The sequence below is a fragment of the Hippoglossus stenolepis genome, chromosome 3 (assembly GCF_022539355.2).
Source record: "Hippoglossus stenolepis isolate QCI-W04-F060 chromosome 3, HSTE1.2, whole genome shotgun sequence".
Taxonomy (NCBI): domain Eukaryota; kingdom Metazoa; phylum Chordata; class Actinopteri; order Pleuronectiformes; family Pleuronectidae; genus Hippoglossus; species Hippoglossus stenolepis.
Genome location: NC_061485.1, coordinates 19,432,908 through 19,453,087, shown reverse-complemented (window position 1 = coordinate 19,453,087; position 20,180 = coordinate 19,432,908). Strand labels below are relative to the sequence as shown.

At 40.4% G+C, this 20,180-nt stretch overlaps 1 protein-coding gene across 3 annotated transcripts in view; it reads left to right on the top strand.

The window, feature by feature from the left end:
* The window catches only part of LOC118104456 (histone deacetylase 7), a 40,125-nt gene that overhangs the window by 8,113 nt on the left and 11,832 nt on the right, over window positions 1–20,180 (top strand). For all 3 annotated transcript variants that reach the window (XR_007032574.1, XM_035151337.2, XM_047339288.1), the window contains exons 2-18: window positions 9,345–9,529; window positions 9,795–9,882; window positions 10,315–10,429; window positions 11,330–11,394; window positions 12,284–12,397; window positions 12,643–12,740; window positions 13,379–13,477; window positions 13,965–14,118; window positions 14,717–14,976; window positions 15,236–15,478; window positions 16,141–16,330; window positions 16,470–16,603; window positions 16,797–16,917; window positions 17,011–17,060; window positions 18,239–18,346; window positions 18,564–18,619; window positions 19,754–19,841. Coding sequence is in view for 2 of the 3 variants with exons in the window: in XM_035151337.2 (XP_035007228.1) it covers window positions 9,345–9,529; window positions 9,795–9,882; window positions 10,315–10,429; window positions 11,330–11,394; window positions 12,284–12,397; window positions 12,643–12,740; window positions 13,379–13,477; window positions 13,965–14,118; window positions 14,717–14,976; window positions 15,236–15,478; window positions 16,141–16,330; window positions 16,470–16,603; window positions 16,797–16,917; window positions 17,011–17,060; window positions 18,239–18,346; window positions 18,564–18,619; window positions 19,754–19,841 (2,168 nt within the window). In the remaining variant the exon portion in view is untranslated. The remainder of the gene's footprint in view (window positions 1–9,344; window positions 9,530–9,794; window positions 9,883–10,314; window positions 10,430–11,329; window positions 11,395–12,283; window positions 12,398–12,642; window positions 12,741–13,378; window positions 13,478–13,964; window positions 14,119–14,716; window positions 14,977–15,235; window positions 15,479–16,140; window positions 16,331–16,469; window positions 16,604–16,796; window positions 16,918–17,010; window positions 17,061–18,238; window positions 18,347–18,563; window positions 18,620–19,753; window positions 19,842–20,180) is intronic.

The following is a 20,180-nucleotide window of genomic DNA, read 5'->3' as shown; positions in this document are numbered from 1 at the left end:
TCTGCATAGAATAAACACTCCTGCACAAAGTCTGGTAATGATTTAGATCCTCTGGCTTGTGTCAAAGCTCAGCAGGTGTATGCGACCACCTGGCTGACCACTCATTCAGCTGCAGTCTGATGTGTTCTCCTCCTATTGACAGAAAATAGCAGCACTGACAAACAATTTTGGCATAATCATTTTCAAAATCAGAGTGAATGTACATGAGGTGCAGCCACATGAATTAGCGCATACATCATTTCCTCTTCTGAAGTAATTGACTGTGTGACTGTAGGTGCACTGGTAATTATCCTAATCCGACAGCTAACAGGTCTATTTGAAGGTGATTAATGGAGCAAATAATTGTGTAATTATAGCATTAAGGCTCCATTGTGAGCGCGAGTGTAGAATTTCCTACTGGATGTGTTTCTGCCCATAACGTCATTGAAAAGTTTGACTCATTCACTACCAGGCAACAAATGCTTGCTTGTTTGATGGGCCATGGGGTGGGCAGCTGTATTATGACAGAAGTTGTAAAAATTGTTCGATCCCACCCAGTCCCTAGAAAATGAAAACATGCACACATATGTACACAAACTCACGCTGCAGCCATGCGTGGAATAATGTTCTCATGTGTCCAGGTTCCCTCTCTGATCTGGATTAGGTCATAGCCTTGGTTCTGTTGTGAGGGTACTGTTACAGTTGTTTCATGTGGGCCATGCCAGAGGAATCAACACCTACTGACACTTCTCTGCCCCCTTTCTGTTGCCTTTTTAGATCTCTCTCTCTCTCTCTCTCTCTCTCTCTCTCTCTCTCTCTCTCTCTCTCTCTCTCTCTCTCTCTCTCTCTCTCCGTCGCTCCTGCACCTTTTCCTCTTGTCATCTCAGATAACTTTGAATGTCGACCTGTATGCATGCATGACTGTCTGTGCAGGCTGCATCCAGGCATGTATGTATGTGTGTGCGTGTGTTTACAAAAGTCCATCCCTGAATGGAAACGTAGCTCATAATATCCAACCCCTCATGCTGCACGATCAGTGGTGTCGTCTTACACAAACTGTTGATTACAAAGGCCCATTTGCTCTGTGAGTTGTGACGGGCCGTGGGCTTGGCTTTGTCACACTTATCAACTCTGAACAGGCCTCATATATGTCTGGAGATTCAAAGTGAAAGTTGACCACCATCATCTTAGAGAAAAAGCTAATGTTTCTCACTTTAACCGGAGATGTTGAGGTTCTGGTTTGTGTCTATCTGTGAAGTTTTTCTACATTCTTGTGCACAACACATATTTCATGTCAGCTACAGTCAGCTGTTTTGTGTTACAGCCGACATCAGCTGGGAGTAACACTCTGGCCTTATTAGATGTAAAGTTTTGTTTTTTTTTGCCGGAGTTGTGATGTGGTTGCTTGCAGTCTGTGTTGTTCTGAGTTGCTCTTGAGTGAATGAAGCAGGACTTTACTTTACATACTTTAATTGTTTGGCATCTAATATAAATCCACATTTATTTAAAATGTAAAAGATGATCTTTTTGACTTTTCTCAATATGCTCTCTATTTAGTGTTGTACATCCTGCAGAGAAGCAGGTGGAGAGGTGTCACAGTTGTTTTTGTGGTTTTTTGTGAGACGTCTTGAAGTGTAGGCTTTAAAAAAGTATTGAATGTACATTTAAAATGTCTTAAATAGTGAAAAATGCCTGTTAAAATCTTCAGATATCTTCACATTTCTTGATTCACCAACAACAGATGCCAGAATCCCAAAATTGTCAAATATTATCACATAAAGCAAGCAATAAATAAAAGCAAAGGAAATGATCAGTATTGTTGCTTAAAAAACACTGAAGCGCTTAACAATGAATAAATAGTCAAAATAGTTTCTCAATTAGTTTCTGTATTTGACCAGTATTTTTACCAATATTTCAACCCTATTTGAGAAAACATCATGGACAATCTGTAGCATTTGCTTTTTTAGTGGCCCCTTTAATGGGCCTTTACATTTATAGAAGAGAGCACAACAGAGCCAACGTCATAGTGATTAGGCCATTATCAAGTATCCATTTTGGGTGGAATGGTACTTGTGAAAGTTGATATCAACCTTTTCCCAAGGCAGATAACCTTTAAAAGTGCCCAGTGTTTTGCCAGTGTGAGCCACAGCACTGCACTGACAATAGGGACAGTGTTCTGGACCGGCCAGAGCTCCAGATCACATTTCCTGTTCCTGATTTAAGATCAGCTCAGCTGACTGCTGATACACTCTGCTTGTGTGTCATGCAAGTGTGTTTTTTTTTGTGAGAGAGACGGCAGAAAAGATGGAAAATATTAGGGAAATCAACAAAGTTCTAACAAAGACAGTAACTTTATCAAAACCAGCAGTAAAAGCAGACTAGTGCCAGAAGATGGTAACCTTATTCTCACTGACTGCAGGGTGTATCTGAAACAAAGAGGCCCTTCTGTGTACATAGCCTTCTAACCTAGTGTGTAATAACAGACTGTGATACACAGAGTACTGCAGACACATGGGGGAGTTATAGTAGGAAGTGGGCATGAGAACCTGTTCTCTCAGTCAAATGCCAGGAGGGGGAAAAGGCCACATTTCCTCAGGTAACGTCTGGTAATTGTCAGGATCAGAGAGGTGAATGTCTGTGGATTGCGATGAGGTGTACCTCAATCAGTTTGTGCTCACATCATCAGCAGCTGTTTTTTTTTCTTCTTTAGAAGTCAGCTAGTGTTCCCATCCCATCAAGTAAATCATGTATTTATTTGCATAATTGTGGTTTTGGCCGATGATGAACATTTGTGTGAGGTATGTGTGAAGGAGGGTGTGTATTAGTACACTAGTACTCTGTTACATAATGTAGTGTTACCTGTTACTTCTCAGCTGCAACTTACAGTCATTCATATTGGACTCTCTTTAGCCCTCGAGAGACTGGCAGGTTTAAGCCAGAGGAAACACTTTGTTGTGAGTTTGTTGAAATTAACAATGACATCCATTAATTGTACATTTCAGTAAAATATCCCCTCTCTCTTTAATTTCTTGTGGTTCAAAGATTATGAAAAACTTGAGTTGTTCTTCAGGAAGGGAACTTTTGTTGCTGCTGATTTTATTTGGCAAGCCTGGAATTACAGAGGAGAGTTATAGAATAATGCATTTTTTTGTAATGGAAAACATTTTTGATGCCTAGTAAATCCGTGAGAGTTGGGTTCTCTCTCTCACGAAAAATGAAATGTATGATAAAAACTTTTATTTCATGGGCTATTCTGGAATTTTGTTGCAATGCATGATGATGTTTTTTTTCCAATAGTGATTTGCGCATTGATTGCCATAGTAACACTATAAGCTTTGAAGCCCTTAGGCATTTGGGTCATCCCTACACTTAATGTGTATGTTCTCAGGCAACTCAACGTTTCTGTCTCATGCCAAGCGTATGACAGCACCCTGAGCCAAATTTTGCTATGTTTTCCCCTCCCAATAAAGATGACCTTTCCGAACCCAAAGGAGAAATAATGAAACAACTTCAACAATAGTCGGTCTGTACTGGCTGTGAGAAATCAAGCTGGAGAATCACACGGGAGAAGAGCATGCTAGTTTGTGACACTCATATACACACAACTCTACAGTGAGCTGGCGACCCCTCACCTTTTTCCTCTGCTGCCTCTGGGACACCAGATCAAGAGAAGTCTTATAACTATGTGACCCCTGACCTTTGAGTTGAAGAGAGTGGCAGGGACAGTACAAAATAGCACTTATGAGTGTGAGAGAAAAAGAGAAAAGACGACACAACATAGCTTGTGCCATTATCCTGCTGACAGTCAACTAGAGGAATGTATTAATCATATGTTGTGTCATAATAAGCCTCGAGGGAAAATGAGTTGAGCTGTGCAGCATGCTTTACTCAGTTTAACTGACAAACAAATGCCAATTATCCAACAATTATAGATTAGCCGAATTTGCTTTTAGATCAGAAACAATTGGCTGAATAATCATTTAGTTGATCAACTGAAAACTGTCTGGCAATTATCTTGATAATAAAATTGTTGTATCGATAATTTTTTCAAGTGAAAATACGAGCCGTACTCATGGCTCCAGCTGCGCTCTATAGTTGTATCATTGTAAACCGAATAGCATTAACTTTTGAACTGTTGTCTTGATGAACAAAAGGATTCTCTCAGGGAAACTGGTCAACATGTTTCGCTATTTTCTGACATCTAATGGGAAAAAGGTTACAAAACAATAAATCAACTAATAGAGAAAACAATCTGCTGACTAACATATTTTGAAAATGCTTTGATTCCCACAGTGAATTATGAATTCTGCAGCTCAGCTCAGGTCGAATGTTGTGATTGGGAAAAGCTTTATGGGATTTTTAGTTTTCAACTGGGCAACCAATGCTCCTACTGGCCTGTCAGACTGTGATGGATATTTCCATTGTCAATGTGTTTGTGTGTGTGTGAGAGAGAGAAGTAGATTCACAGCCTGACAAAGAGGGAGCTGCGCTACGATTTAAGCTGCGGTGCAAAGCACAACCTTAGAAATCTTTGATGCTATGTTTGGGTTCATTATGAAACTGTGGCAGAACAAATTTGACTCTGGGTAAATAATGGCTAACACTGAATTAACTGTAAGTTGAAACTCTGAGGAATCAGCAACAGATCAGTAGGTAGGCAGGATGTGGTTCTTTATCAGAATCAGAATCAGAAATACTTTATTGATCCCAGGGGGAAATTATGTTTGTTAGAATAGCTCCATACAAGAGTAGAAATATAAGCATATAAAGATTTTAAAAATAAAATAATATTAAATAAAATATTAAATATAAAAAACATATAATATATACACACAAATATGAAATATATACAATATGTGTGTTGTTATGGTTGTCAGTTAAGTTTTATTAACACGGATGCTATTAAATACAACAGTACATTTTATAAAGCAGACTTTACAAAAATGATAAACATGAATCAGGAAAAATGAGAGTCAGAAAATATTTAAAAATACAGCACATTATCTACACAACATTAACATTAACACAAGCAACTGGTTTTAATGTTGTGGTTGATTGGTGTAAATGCCAGTACTCCAGTAAATCAATACCATCTAATATCTTAATACACAAAGCTGAAGTTATTGACAGCCCCACAGACACGCCATACCCATACAGAATCATGTTTTGGCAATTGGTAACACTATTAATACATTCACAAGCACACACACACACACACACACATGCCACACACTCCACACACTCCCAAAAACATGTGACATGATGCTATTACTATGTCATGAAACTGCAACGTACAAACTGTCCTTGCACATATGTGCACTTGACTGCACACAATAACACAAGTGTTTACTGACAGGTGACACTAAAAATAACCTGCCTTGGATACATGCACTTAAACTAGCACAAAGAGCCACAGTGATCCTTGTAAAAAAACAAATGGACACTATTAATACACTAGCACCGACACACGCGAGCACTGATGCACTGATACATGTGCACACTCACCCCTCAACTGTTGCACAAGCAGATCCTACTTATGCAAACACAAAGACCTGTTATGTACACTCAAACGAAACAACTGCCAGCTATTAATATCTTGGCGTGTTTAGGATTGACACATACAAGAGCACACACACACATGGATGTACACATCTCACGCAGAGATTGATACTCCAGCTGCTCGGAAGCAGAGGGACAGAATGTCCCCAACAGCTGTGGATTCCTAAAAACGTAGGGATGGAGAGAATCACAGAGGGATGGGTGGCGGGCGGTGGTATTGGAGGTGGCCAGTATGGTGGAAAATAGTTTTTGTGTATGGGAACGTGTAAACATAATGAATTTACAGTCAGCACAAGTTTACATGCTTGATATTTTACTGGAAACAGTATTACAAATATTTGTCTATATTTCAGATGACACTTTGTCAGCTCTCTGTGCTTTGTTGCTCATCAAACCAGACTTAAACCTCCAGCCTACTGCCTTCGTTAATAGTAACTGTCATATAACCTGATGTGTGATTTTCAGATGTAAGTCCACTCAGTACAACTGTGTAGTCCAACAATAAACAAAGCACGTTTAAGTACCACACTGTGGATATAAATACTGCTGAAGGACGTCTGTAACACTCTCAAGCTGAAGAAATGAACCGCCATTGAACCAAAATAGAAGCTTCTGCTTGCCTAAATGAACCAAGAGGATGTTATGGTGCAGGCTAACTTTAGAAACGGGAAGTAACTGTTTCTGTGTGTGTCTGTGTGTGTCGGTGCTTCAGTGTGTTACTGCAGAAGGCCCACAGAAAGGGGAGGATGGTTGTGAAACAAATATGCTATTACAGAAACCAGAAGTTCGTCTCCTGTCTATTTTTAGCACCACAATGTGAAAACGAGAGACAGAGAAGCATGCACACAGATCTTATCTATGCATTTTTTTTAAATGTTCCGATGTTATCTTATAAATAGAATTACTTGTTTGTAATATAGTGTTGATGTGTGTACTGTGAATGTTTCTCTTGTTGTGAGCTCTTTGAAATATGGTACGAAGTAATCAACACCTATTTGAAATGCTTTAGGGTTTGTGACCGAGGGTGACTGAGTTGGTTTTGTGGCCAGTCATACAGTGTTAAATGACTCACTGTCATTTGAAAAAGTGTCTTTCTCTAAACTTGTAGAAAGAAAATGTCCGTGTCAGTGTAGAGTGCGTCTCTGGGAGGACATATAGCGACCCAATGGTTGCTGTGGCCTGATTTTCACTGTAAAAATATACTGCAGGTGTTTCAGTACGCCTGACTTCCTGATCATTTCCTTTCTGTCAGGAGAGCGGACTTGTTTGGTAATCATTTCTCTCTGTATGTGTTTGAGAGAGTGTAACGCAGACTATTCGAGTCACCACCTCCCTCCCCCATCGACTGTCTGATTTCCTTTTAAAACACACAAACATTCTTCTGGTAATGCGTACCATTCTGCTGAATGTGGCACTTCCTGTTTTTCACTTTTTTTGTAAAGTAAGAAGCTGAAAGAAACAGGCCCTGTCAACTTCAACAGTGACACACAGTGAGAGAGGCTTAAAGCAGCTGAAAGTCTCCCTGACATTAAGTGTTGCCTGATGAGTCTTGGCTTCCTCCAGTCAGCTGGCAGGGTCGGATCCCTTGAACTCTGCGGGGCAAGAAGGGTGTAAAACAAATGCATAATTTAAACAAGACAGTGCTCATCCACGTGTTTCCCCAAGCTGTCCAAATAATGATGCATCAAACTTTCAGTTCTTGCACAAAATATCTCAGTTTTTCTCTGTCTCACACATAAAAACATAAAAACACAAGGCTGTTCCCACAGAGCAGATAGTGTTGCTACTATGAACTCTCGATCAGTGAGTGCAACAGAACTGAAACCACTTGGCTTAAACTGTACAATATTAGCTTGTTACTGTAAATGATTCTGCTCTTGTTAACTCTGCTCCAGTTCTACTGTGTGCACGTCACACTTGACCTGCAGTAATAAGAGCGTGGGAGTGTTTTCTTCATCTGAGGAATTCTGTCAACCTGTAACGCTTTCGCAGACGTTACTTCTGTCTGAGTCAGTGCTGCTGTCGGGAATGAGTGGCTGAATAACGCTGCCTGGGTCTGTTTGACTGTCTGGCTCAGATGGGAGGGAAGTTTAGAGGCACTCGGCTGCAACCTGTTTGTGTTGGTCTGTTTTGTGGCACTGAAAGTTGCATTTTTACAGGAGTTGCTGTTCTAGCAGACACTGTGTGTTTAACTGTACCAACACCATCTGCTTGACTGGCCTGTGTCTTTTTTTGCATTTGGATTTTAAGCATCTCTCGCTTCACAGTATCATGCATACTTTAATCACAATTACTCACTTGTTTTGGCAGCTATTCAAGCTGTTACTCCCATACAGTGCTGTCCACAACACTGTAAGCCAGTAAAGAAATGTCCACTTAGAGGAATTATATTAATAAGGTTGGGCAATATTCTGGGTTGCAGCCATTCGGGCGTGAGAGTTCAGTAAATTTCCACATCTTTCCATCCCTCCCACTGTCCATCTACCCCAGAGGCAGCAAGGTGTCTCCTTCCATCGGCCCGCTCTTTTGTATCAGTGCCGAAACATTCCTCACCCCTTTTATTGGTTTCGGGTATCGAGTCATCTGTGAACTTCCATATGTTTTTGTCTTGTTGATATGATGTATCACAAAAGTAGAGGTTTTCTCAGTACCAGTTATTGCTATAGCCTTCCTCTCTGTTGCATGATTTATAGGTCATCGAGTTAGGTCCATATTGTGGCTTTCATGCCGTTGTAAAATCAGTCATGGTGAAAAGTATGGTAGCTCTAACATACTGTATTTGCAGTGGCCTTTGGATTGCCTAAGTGGAACCTTTTCTCACTCCCATGCTCCCATAAAAAGACATCTGTCTTAAGTTAGGACACTGAAGCTTGCTTCAATTGTCTCACTTGATCTAAATTTAACTTTTTTATTTCTTTCATTTTAGTAAAACCTGGAAAGGAGATGACAGATTAATGTACCTGACCCAAATGCTTTGACCACACACTGTTCAAATCCGGCTCACCACCCTGTTTCCTTCATTCTTTTTCTTTCTTTTGTGGCCCTGCAGCCCCAACACACACAAACACACCTCCTTTGCTCTTTTGAATGCAGTGTTGGACAATGGCCAGTTCACTTTAGGCAGGAAGACTTGAATAAAATGAAATATGACTGGTGAATGTGCAGAGTTCAAGTACAAGTACACATCTGGACATACACTTATTCCCAAAAACCTGAGTGCACGCTTGAGCGTGTTTATGTCAAGCACAAACAGTAAAATATACATCAATTGTTCATGGAATTCTTTTGTGAATAGCTGTGAAAACTTTCTTCCAACTATTTGTGTTTTAGACCAAACAAGATATTTGCATTTAAGATACTTGCATTACCTTTGATACTGAATACAATACGAAAAGCTTATAGGACCCTAAATATCATCTGTGTAAGACCACATGAATTTTTTAACATTGCGTTTTTGAAGGAAATCATCAACATGTGGGGTGAGATAATTGGCGAAGGCGCCCAGCAAAGGGCCGGGTCAGAACCAAACCTGCGACCGCTGCAGGGGGTCTCAAGTCTCTGCACACTTTTCTAAGTTTACAAAGCTTAAAAATATTCTTTGTTCACTACATTTAAAAATCATAGGAAGCCAAGCAACTTCAAGTTCTTATTTTTCACAGTGCAAAAGTACACCACGAGGACACAGATACTCCTGGGGGACAAACTGATGTTTGACCCCATATCTAATCCTAACCCAATAACTTTTAGTGTCACCAACCCGTCACAGAATAATGTGTTAATATCTTTCTCTCTCTGTCTCTCTGTAGTGGATGTGATCATCAGCAGTCAACTTTCATTATCCATTTGTGGGGAGCAGCCCATGGACCTGAGGGTGACCCAGAGGTTGTTACATCCAGGCCCAGATTCGGCCATGCTGACCCCCCGCCCTCCCTTCTTCCTGGGACCCCTCACCGCTCAGCATTGCTCCCAGTTTTCCCAGCAGCATTTGCAGGTGTGGAAACATTCTTGTTTCAGGAGATTAACGCTGCATCTCCTTAATGTTACTGTATCATCAGTTGTTTGATTATCATTGATATTTACTAAAAATCTGATGATTGATGACACACTCCAGGTGCTAATAAATCTTTCCTTTGTGAAGGCTTAGTCAGTATGCAAATCCTGTGGAAATATTCAGCTATAAATAAATATCTCACACGCACAGTTAAAGCAGACGTGACTGGTCAGTTTAAATGTCCCGTAAAAAAATGTCTTTGCAGTATAACATTGAACAGAGGCAAAGAGAGATGGAGGAGGAGAAAAGAGAGGAGCTACAGCATCTGACACGAAAGAATAAGAATGAGCAGAGTGAGTACCTCATGTGTCAGTACTGTATTGTACGTGTTGTCGTAGGTTCCCTGAAAACAGTAAGGTTCTTGATGTGCTTTTCATCTAGGTCACAATTTGTGTTTCAATGAAAAAGAAGGGGATTTCCACCAGTTCTGTGATCTATTCTAGGAAATGTGTACAAATATCAAATCAAAGTCAAACAAACACTTGTTTCAGGAAACTCATAATGCTATTTTTATTTTTCCATGTAGAGGAGATAAAGAGCTCACAGAGGAAAGTGACCTCTACAGTCTCCTGACTGCTTATTGACACAATACGATTCCTTGTAGGATAATATGAAGAAATACTGTAATATATTATCATCCTTACTGTTGGCATGCCTATTGCATAGCTGTATATGATCCAAATCATTGTCTGTTTTCCTGATCCACTCATTTTGTTGACGGACAGGTGCTGTTTCCAGTCCCCTGGTAAGGCAGAAACTTCGGGAACATATAATTATGAAGAGCCAACCCACCCATGACAGGGTTACTCCCAACCACACCAGCCCGACACTGGGATACAAGTGAGACGCACAAAAGAACCTTTTTTTAAAGCAGAACAGAGACAAACACAGAGTATCACAATATCACGATATTTCATAGTAACATATTCGGCTTGTTTGGATGTGGGATTTAATTTAATTATTTTTGTAGGTGACTGTGCAAAAGTTTAAGAATTAACAGAATTATTATTAACAGAAATATGAACATGATTAAATAATAGCATGTGACTGTAACATCTTGTATTGCCAAAGCGTGTTAGTCTGCATGATACCGACAATGGTGGAAGAAAACATCACATCTTTTACTTTACTAACTTTAATTACAAGTTACTTTGTTACAAGTATAAATCTTGCATTGAGTTGTTGCAATACATCCATCAAAAGCTACTTAAAGGATTAGGAATGTGATAATAATGTAATTTTACTGTTTTAGTTGGTTGAGCGGTTTTTGAGCTATTTTGTATCCAACTGCAACAAATTATTATCTCAGTTATGGATGAATCTGCTTTTTATTTTCTTCAGTAATTTATCAATTTCTTGATTGTAAAAATTCCCAGGACTAAGAAAAAATATGCCAACATTTAAATGTTGATGGTGTTCCTCTTTTAGCAGCAGTCTCGCTTTCTCAGCCATTTCTCTTTATGTGTGTGTGGCGCATTGGTCCATTCAGTTGCCATTTTTTATACTGGTACAGTAATAAGCCAATGTACATGGCATAATAACCACAATCCACATGTTTATTTAAATTAGGTTTCAGGGATTGATCAAATGTGAAAGTATTTTCTTAATTACCATTTTGAATTTTCTATTGGCCTCTTCCTTTTCTGATTTTAATGAATGGAATACTTAATAATGAAATGAAGTCTCCTCATGCCAATTTGTAAGTGATGCAGTTTATTCAATCTTGTTGTGGTTACCTAGGCTGTCTCCAAAGCCTCAGCCGACGCCCTGCGACCAGCGTAAGGACCTCCCCCTGCGCAGAACAGGTGAGATGCCTCTAGCTTTTACTGTCTGTGATGCGGGTTCTCACTCTGAGGCTAAAGCTGCCTAGGTCACTGGTGATTTTCCATTTCAGGTCTGTTCTCCTTGTGGTATGCTCTGTGTAATTTGAGTTAGAGTCAAAGTCATCTGACTGCATATCTCAGTGGATATTTTGTTCAGTGTGGTACTTTTCAGAGTCTCAGCAAACTGTAATTCTGGACATAAAGAATAAGGGAAATGAACATGCACAGTGTTGATAATTGTAAGACAAAGCAAACTCATAAAGCAGCAGGCCTGCAGAGCCAGAGAGAGATTGAACCGTCGTGAAAAACAACAGCGACAGTGAGACACAAAGACCAAAGCGGTTACATAACTTAAACTAAGTATGTGTAAAATGAACTCCGTGAGAGTCCAGAGCAAGCCTCCTTCGCCATGTGAATGAGAGTGGGAGTGGTTTAATGTCTTCGAGTACACTAACCATTCAAAAATCCATTATTTATTTGCATTGCCCTGGAACCCCTTAGGTGACAGCGTGCAAACACTCACACACCCTCCAGTGTGTGTTTTGTTTTAGCTCAGTGACAACACATAGCTGCTTTTCATCTGCTCTGAGCCAGCCTCTCTGTTTGAGCTTATTGGAGCCGGACCAAAGTAAACATGAAACTTCTTAATGCTGTTGACCAGGGTTGATGTGATTGATTTGGCTGTGCTGCAGATTCTTCATGGTTTTGTTATGACAATTGAGCGCATCAATATGGTATGTGCGTTCCTGAGCAGGTGCATTCCTGCAGATGTACTGTACAAGATTATGTTGTTTATTATCAAGTTCTGTTTGTGTCTGTGTGTGCATGCTCTTCTTCATGTATTTATTTATGTATGTTTTTGTTTGTGCAGTCTCCGAGCCCACTCTGAAGTGGAAGTTAAAGAAGCTCATCAATACGAGGCCAAACCCGCTGCAGAGAAAGATCAGTGCCCCTCCTGCTGTCAAGCACAGGACAGAAACTCTGGGTAGAGGATCTACATTTATCTCTTCTGTTTAATTGACACTGCTGTTTTAGCCACTTCCCGATATGCCAGTTTCGTATTATTTTACACCACAATATACGCAGTGTAATTTAAACATATACTGTACCGACGCAGTTTGATTCATTTTTTTTAACAACTTGTTATGCTCATCATTTTGTGATGTATATACACATCTGCTCTGTTGTTGGCTGCTATGAATATCAGTGTCTCTCCATTTTGTCAACCAGACTCGTCCCCCAGCAGCGGCAGCACCCCAGCATCAGGATGCAGCTCACCCAACGACAGCCTCCATTCTGATAATGGTGCCCTTCCGCTGTCTCATGAGGTGAGACTTCCTAGTCCACAATAGTAAATAATGAGTGCACAGTCTAAGGTTTGGTGTTCTGCTTAAACACACATCAACACAATACATGGAGCCAGAATTGTTCCACCTGCATGTATTCCTGTTCCAATTATGGATTCATTCATCAACTCTTTCCAAGGCAACCTTTCTGGTATTTACCCTACTTACTGTATGATGATGCAGGTGTTGCTTGGATTTTTTTGGGGTGATGTACCTCTTTACAACCATCAGCTGATTGTTAATTTTGTGTTAAATACAGTTTGGTAATGGTTCCTAGTGTCATAAGGAAGAAGGTCATATGTATCGAACAAATACATTTTACTCCATCACTTTCACTCTAATATAAACTATTTTTATTTACAAGTTACGTAGTATATTTTTCCTCATTGTATTAGGTGTGTGGTTTTATCAGTTTTAACTTGTATCTTTTTAATGGATTTAATGTGACAGTTGATACATAAAATTCCATTCTATCAGTATATGATACTCAGGAGAGAGGTCAATTTAACTTTATAACGTAACTGTATGTTTGATGTTTTTATGTTCGAAATAGACGTAACCACTTGTATGGGATTGTCTTAACAGATAATTTGTATACTGACTTTTTCTGTGTCTTGTAGGCACAGAGGTTGCTGCTGAAGGATGGAAGATTGGCTCATTTCACTTTACCTCCTAACTCTGCTGTCATGCCAAACATCACTGCTGGACATCCTGCACATGTGAGCAATTATACATTAATTGGTTCCATTTACAATCAGTAGTTGAATTGTTGGAGTTTCATGTAACATAACAACTTAGGCATAATTTAAGTAAAGAAACGGACACATATATATATCATAGATACAAATTGATGAATGCATGCTCTAAGCATGTGTATCTGAGACAATGTGTAAAATAGTGCCTGCATTGTTGGATACTTACAGAAATAAATGTGCTGTTTTTAGGCTTTCACTTCCTTTTTGATCTTGGTGTGAATCAGTCATGTGATATTTTACTCCCATTGTGAACGTGGTCACTGACAGGTCTCGTGTCTAATGTTTGAAACAGCCCATTAAGCCCTCATCTTATGCACTAACTCTTCATTTTTCTTAGTTGTGTAAGCTGCAGCATGACGAGGGCTTATCTAATTCCCTGTGTATCCCCTCCAGGTTTTCTTACCGTCATCTTTCCGCTTCTTTTTACTCTTGTCTTGTTCTCTCTCCCCAGGCTAAACTACAAGTAGCCAAGCCCTTGGCATTGTCTGCTCTGCATCAAGTCTACTTGCCTCTGGAAGGAAACGGTGCCGCCTTGGCCCAACACCTGCAGCCTGTTCTCATACTGGAACCACACACTAGACTGGTGCACTCCCAGTTTCTCTCTTGTGAGTTTTGCAACTGGAAATGTGTTGAACAACAAAAACTTAAACACTTCATTATGCACTGATAAAAAACACATGCCAGTGAAAACATGTATAGGTGCATTTTTGAATAATCTTAACATGATGCAGCTTAACCATAAATTATCATATTAAACTATGAACATGTTGGTTAGAAGTTTGTAAATGTGTGTGATGAAAAAGAAGACTGTAGGAACATTATAGTCCTCTGTCTTGTACTGCATTTCTTTTGCTTCATTATTATAAACTGCACAAGGGTGCCCTCTACTCAGCATTTGACAGTAATGCAGTTTAAATGATAATACAGAAATATGCTGTAAATACAACCAATATTATCATCTCTTAGTTCTCCAGTAAAACTAAAATATTTAGTTAATTAGTTAAGTATTTTCCCTCTCACTTCTCCTTAAACTTAGAATTATCTTTTCTTTTTCATTTTACTTTCCTCCTTCATCCTCCTGCCCCTATTTTTGTCATGTTTATTTTGTCCATTTATATTGTGCTTCTTTCCTCTGTCTCCTCTCCTGCCTGCCGAATCTTGATTCCTAGTCATAAACCTGTTCCTCTCTCCTTCTCTCTGCAGTTCATGGTTTGAGTGCCATTCCTCTGCAGCAGCACCCTCACCCACCTTCCCCCTCCAGAAGAGAAGGAAGAGAAGGCGAAGTCAACTTGCTGTCGCACAGGCCCGTGGAGCGAACCCGCTCAGAGCCGCCACCCTACAGCCACTCACCCTTTACTCTGCATGCCAGTCAGCTCTCACATGCTCAGCACCAGCTGCTTCAGCAGTACCACAAGAGTGGGCTGGAGAGGTTCAAGCAGAACGCACACCTGAACCAGAGCAAGGTGAGAGGAGGATACAAGGCCTGGACACAAATAAAAGACTGGTTATTTCTAATACAGAGGTCATATGAAAAATTATAATGTGGAGTCTTTTACCTGGATTGTACGTTGATATTATTTAAAACCTTATTTTTGATTTCTATTTACTTAATATTTGACTCAATATGGAAATAATCTGATTTCTTATTTTTAGCTAGACACAAAAGAGAATATTAATAACTTTAAGATTTTCAAAGACTGTAAAACTTTTACTTTATGCTAGCCAACGGGCCAGTCTATGGAGAAGCCTCGTCTGACTCAGATCCCATCAGAGGACATGGACCTGGAGGAGACTGGATCAGGAACAGGTTCGGGACCAGGCTCTGTGTGCTCAGAACAGGAATCAATGTGTGATGACAGCTACCGCAGGAGACAGAGCACCACAAGCACAGACTCTGTTTGTGGCACAGAGTCCACAACCTCGTCACGGGAGAGCCTGATCGAACCCACACATCCCCTCACTCAGGTACTAATTTAAACTCAGTGTTGCATCTCAGCAGAGCGAGAATAATGTATTATTTTTCTTCTTGCTTTCTTAGGAAGTGGAAGAAGACATATGTCATGACTTGTTATGAATGAATTAGTATGACATTTCTTATGAATTCAGCTTTGACCTCAGTAACATCACTGGTTATGTTTTGTACACCTCAGTGGTTCTGAAGAATAATAATACATGGATTATCAGAACCTGCACATTATTACTAATAATTAATCTGTTAGGGTAGATGATCACCTGTAGATGATCACCTGTTTTTAATATTTTGTAGTTTAGTTTAATTTGAATGAATCATTGATCATGTAACTAATTACAGAGAAAAAAGACTTTAAAATTCATAGTACATGAATTCCTTGTTTTTGACATCAGAGGGCGCTGTTGCTTCATCTATATAATGTGAATGTGAGTTACTGTGTTGTGGCAATTTTTGGCAGCATGTTTGGCAAAAGCTGAATTTTCTTTATGAGTTGCTTGTTCTAGATGAGCAGTATTAAACTGACTAAGTAATGAGTAGTTGCAGTTTAATGAAGATACAAACTGGATTTAGGAGTGTGTGTGTGGAATTTATTCATGTTAGTCTTTGCCATGTGCTGCTTCAGTTAATTGTGTTTCCTGTTCTCTGGGAACCACAGCGGCAGGTGATCCTCAGACCAGGTTCCCATCTGGACTCCCTGAGTTTGCCTTCCCAAATATGGTCTCACCAGCCTCTGTTTCGGACCCGGTCCTCTCCGGCCTCCACCTCCCTGCCTCCTCCAGCCAACACCATACCTTCTCTGTCACTATCCAGCCCTGCTGCAGACGTCCAGCTACGTTTCACGACAGGTGAGGAAACTGTGGGGAAAAAAATCAATAAATGCCATTATCTGCTGTTGCATTATATTTACATGTCACATGCAATTAGTTAATGAAATACTGAGGAAGGAAAAGAAGGTCAAGAGTTTGTGTTTGTGTGTGTATCTAGGTCTAGTTTATGACTCTCAGATGCAGAAGCACCAGTGTACCTGTGGGGACAACAGCCGCCACCCTGAGCATGCTGGAAGGGTCCAAAGCATCTGGTCCAGACTGCATGAAAGAGGCCTCAGGAACCAGTGTGAGGTAAAGCGCGCACAGTCTGTCTGTGTGGTCTTTCTTACCCTCACTTTAACCTTAACCATTATAACTAAATCCACCAATTCTATCCTAAACCTTAAAAGCAAGCCTTAACACTCAAACAGCCCTTTGAAATTTTACGGACCGGCCAGGATGTCCTCGCAACAATGGTTTCAAACAAAAAAATTTGTGTGTGTAGTCTATCCGCAGTAGGAAGGCCACTCTTGAAGAGCTGCAGTCAGTCCATTCAGAGAAACATGTACTTCTGTTCGGCACCAACCCTCTCAACCGCCTCAAGCTGGACAGCCGCAAACTGGCTGGTAAAATCTAAAAATCAACAATAATCATGAAAAAATCAATAAATGAATTAATAATTAATGATTAATATTCATGACATACATTGTCTCTTGCAGGAATTTTATCTCAACGGATATTTGTGATGTTACCATGTGGAGGAGTTGGAGTGAGTGGCACACACACACACACACACACACACACACGTACGTTAAAAACACAGGTCATGTGGGAATCTTTCTACTTATCCAATTGCATTACTGAACAGCAAACATTACATGGCTAATTATGCATCATTACGCAATTAAGCTAATAATACTACAAATTGCCAATGCTATTGTTTTTGGCTACGATAACTTAGCGACCCAGTTCGAAATTAAAGGCTGCACAAAGTGAGTTGTGGGAGAAAGAGGGGAAAAGAAAGGGTAAAAGAGGGTTCACAGAGAGATGCAGTTTTTTTGGAGTGTGTGCCATTGAAACTGGATTTTATTTGGAGGGAATGGGTTTGGCAAACAGAGAACGCTGTTACAGAAGAAGAAAAAGACATGAAGGTAGCGGAATAAATTAAATTTAACAGTGGATAACACGAGAGGGAACAATTAAGAGGATAAAAACAACGAAAGATATTTACTCCACTTATAAGACAAAACACAGAAAATAAAGCCCATGAGAAAGTTGAGAGGAGACGAGAGGAGAGGAGGTAGGAGAAGAAGAAGGGGGCTGGGTGTCAGTTGATAAGACGACTGATCTTCTGGGATTTCCGGCTCTTGCCTGGTCTGGTGAAGAGGGGTGATTGGAACAAGATGGCAAAGTCTGTGATAAAAGAAATTCCTCTGATTTCATTGTTCCACCACGACACAGCACAAGAAATACACGTTTCGAAGCATAAAGCAACACAGGAACTCAAGACAATGTTTTCACTGAGAATAGGTGCAAAAAATAAGTCTCTCTGCAGTTAATCATCCAAAGTAGTTAAAGTCCGCTGTCACACATAACATTTTCTAATACACTGTATACATCACACTACAAGAATAATTATCCATGCAATTTATTAATGCAAACTAAAGGCAGTTCAGCAAATTCAGTTAAATCAATGTCAATTATCAGAAGTGCCAATAGTAAACTGCTTATTGGCCAGCAGCTCCACTAAATGAAATGGGGAAAACTTGCTGACTGAGGCTTAGCTCAGTTCATCAGAGTTCAACCAGTAAAGAAAGTTCAGTTTTGATGAGCGTGACTGTTCGAATGCAGGTACTTTTTAACTGCATCTTAGGTAAACGTCTGTAAAGTAAAGTGGCTGTCGTTTCCAGCTGACCTTGTGTGTGTCTTCTTGGTTTTTACTGACAGGTAGATGTTGATACAATCTGGAACGAGCTTCACACATCAGCAGCTTCTCGCATTGCTGCAGGATGTGTCACAGACCTGGCACTCAAAGTAGCACAAGGAGAGCTGAAGGTGTGTTTTTGTCACCAAGCACTTCATCATCTCTGACATGTGTTTTCTCAGTGTGTTATGTGACAGGTTGTGGGTTAAACAACATCAACTCGCATACAGTAACGCCGGTGGATATTAAATCCATTGACTATAACGTTGAATGTAACTACAACAGCTTAAATATGTGTTTGGTTTGGGAAAGCAAGTTGATGTTGAACGTTTTGCTCTTCTCCCACAGAATGGCTTTGCAGTGGTGAGGCCTCCTGGACACCATGCAACAAAGTCCTCTCCTCAGTAAGTACAACAACATGCACGCACGAATGCACACACACACACACACACACACACACACACACACACACACACACACACATACCAGGAGCCAGGAGGTCTCGGCAAAGTGTTTCAAAGGATTTATTACAGATCAGCTACACTTCTAAGCAAGAGAGAGAGTGGGAGCCGATGTCTCTCTGTCTTATTTTGTGCGTGTGTCGTGTGTGTGTGTACATGTGTGTGATTTGCGCTACCTGGGGCAAACTTCCTCCTCCGCTCTGTTTCTTTCAGGACACAAAAGCACCTCAAAAGAAGTGTGTGTGTGTGTGTGTGTGTGTGTGTGTGTGTGTGTGTGTGTGTGTGTGTGTGTGTGTGTGTGTGTGTGTGTGTGTGTGTCTTTGATAGGAGCCATTAGCCAAGTAACCACACTCAGCTGGGACTGTGTGTGCTCAGCAGTGCTTGACACTGGTTATTTATGGGATGATAATGACTTTTTCTTGATGAGCAGAGTTTGAGAAGCATATATGATATACTGTCCACAGACACATTAAGCACTCCGAGTTTATGACCCATGCTGACACTGCCACTTCCAACATTCCTCTATTGTTTTTCATACATCAACACTTTTCTTGCATACCTTTGCAGTAGACAATGCGTGTTGGGGGAACTGTCGTGCCAAGTCATGAGTTCATCTCTCTGAAATCATCTCACACGTCCTGCCAGCAATTCACACAATGTTATCGTTTGGAACGTGGAGTGAACTTTAAGATTTGCTTCGTTTTCTGTTTGTCGCAAAAATTGTGGTTTTTGCTTTTCTCAGGAGTGCAGGATTATGGACTCAGCATAATGTCGTAATATGAAAAAACGTTTTTTGTTTGTCAGCAGTGAAAGAAATATAAAACAAGTTGAAACGAAACATCCACATTTCTCAAATCTTTGAAGTAAATGTTTACGTGGCAGGAGTTTCCCTCTTTGACTTGGAGTCAGCACTGTGACTGTCATGAGCTGGATTTAGTAGCCCCAAATGATGCCAGATAACTGGAGACATGTCTTAGAGGTTCCTAAGGTCCATATGGTGAAACTATGATATTAATTAAGTAAAGATGTCCTGATAATCACATGTGGCTGCCTTTCTTCCTGTCTGTTTGTCTACAGGGGCTTCTGTTTCTTCAACTCTGTGGCCATTGCTGCCAGACAGCTCCAACACAAACTCAACGTCAGCAAGATCCTCATCGTTGACTGGGTGAGGACACTGCCGCATGACAGCCATCACTGGTCCCCACATGGGCAGGAATAAATACATGCGCAAGCACACAAATGTACCGTAGACAGGAACATGGTCCACGAAGCACAGCGTCCCTATACAGTAGCACTGCTGTTTATTTTTTTGTTCATTTAGATGCTGTAATATCTGGTCTCCATGTGTGAACTGAACTGACACACATGCATAGAGTAGAAACAGAGCCACACACACACACACACAAATTCATATGAACGTAAGCCCACACACATGTGCAGATATTGATCCGCAGCCAGGTGGACGTCTCAGTTTACCACATGTGTGCATGTAAGCCTGCATCAT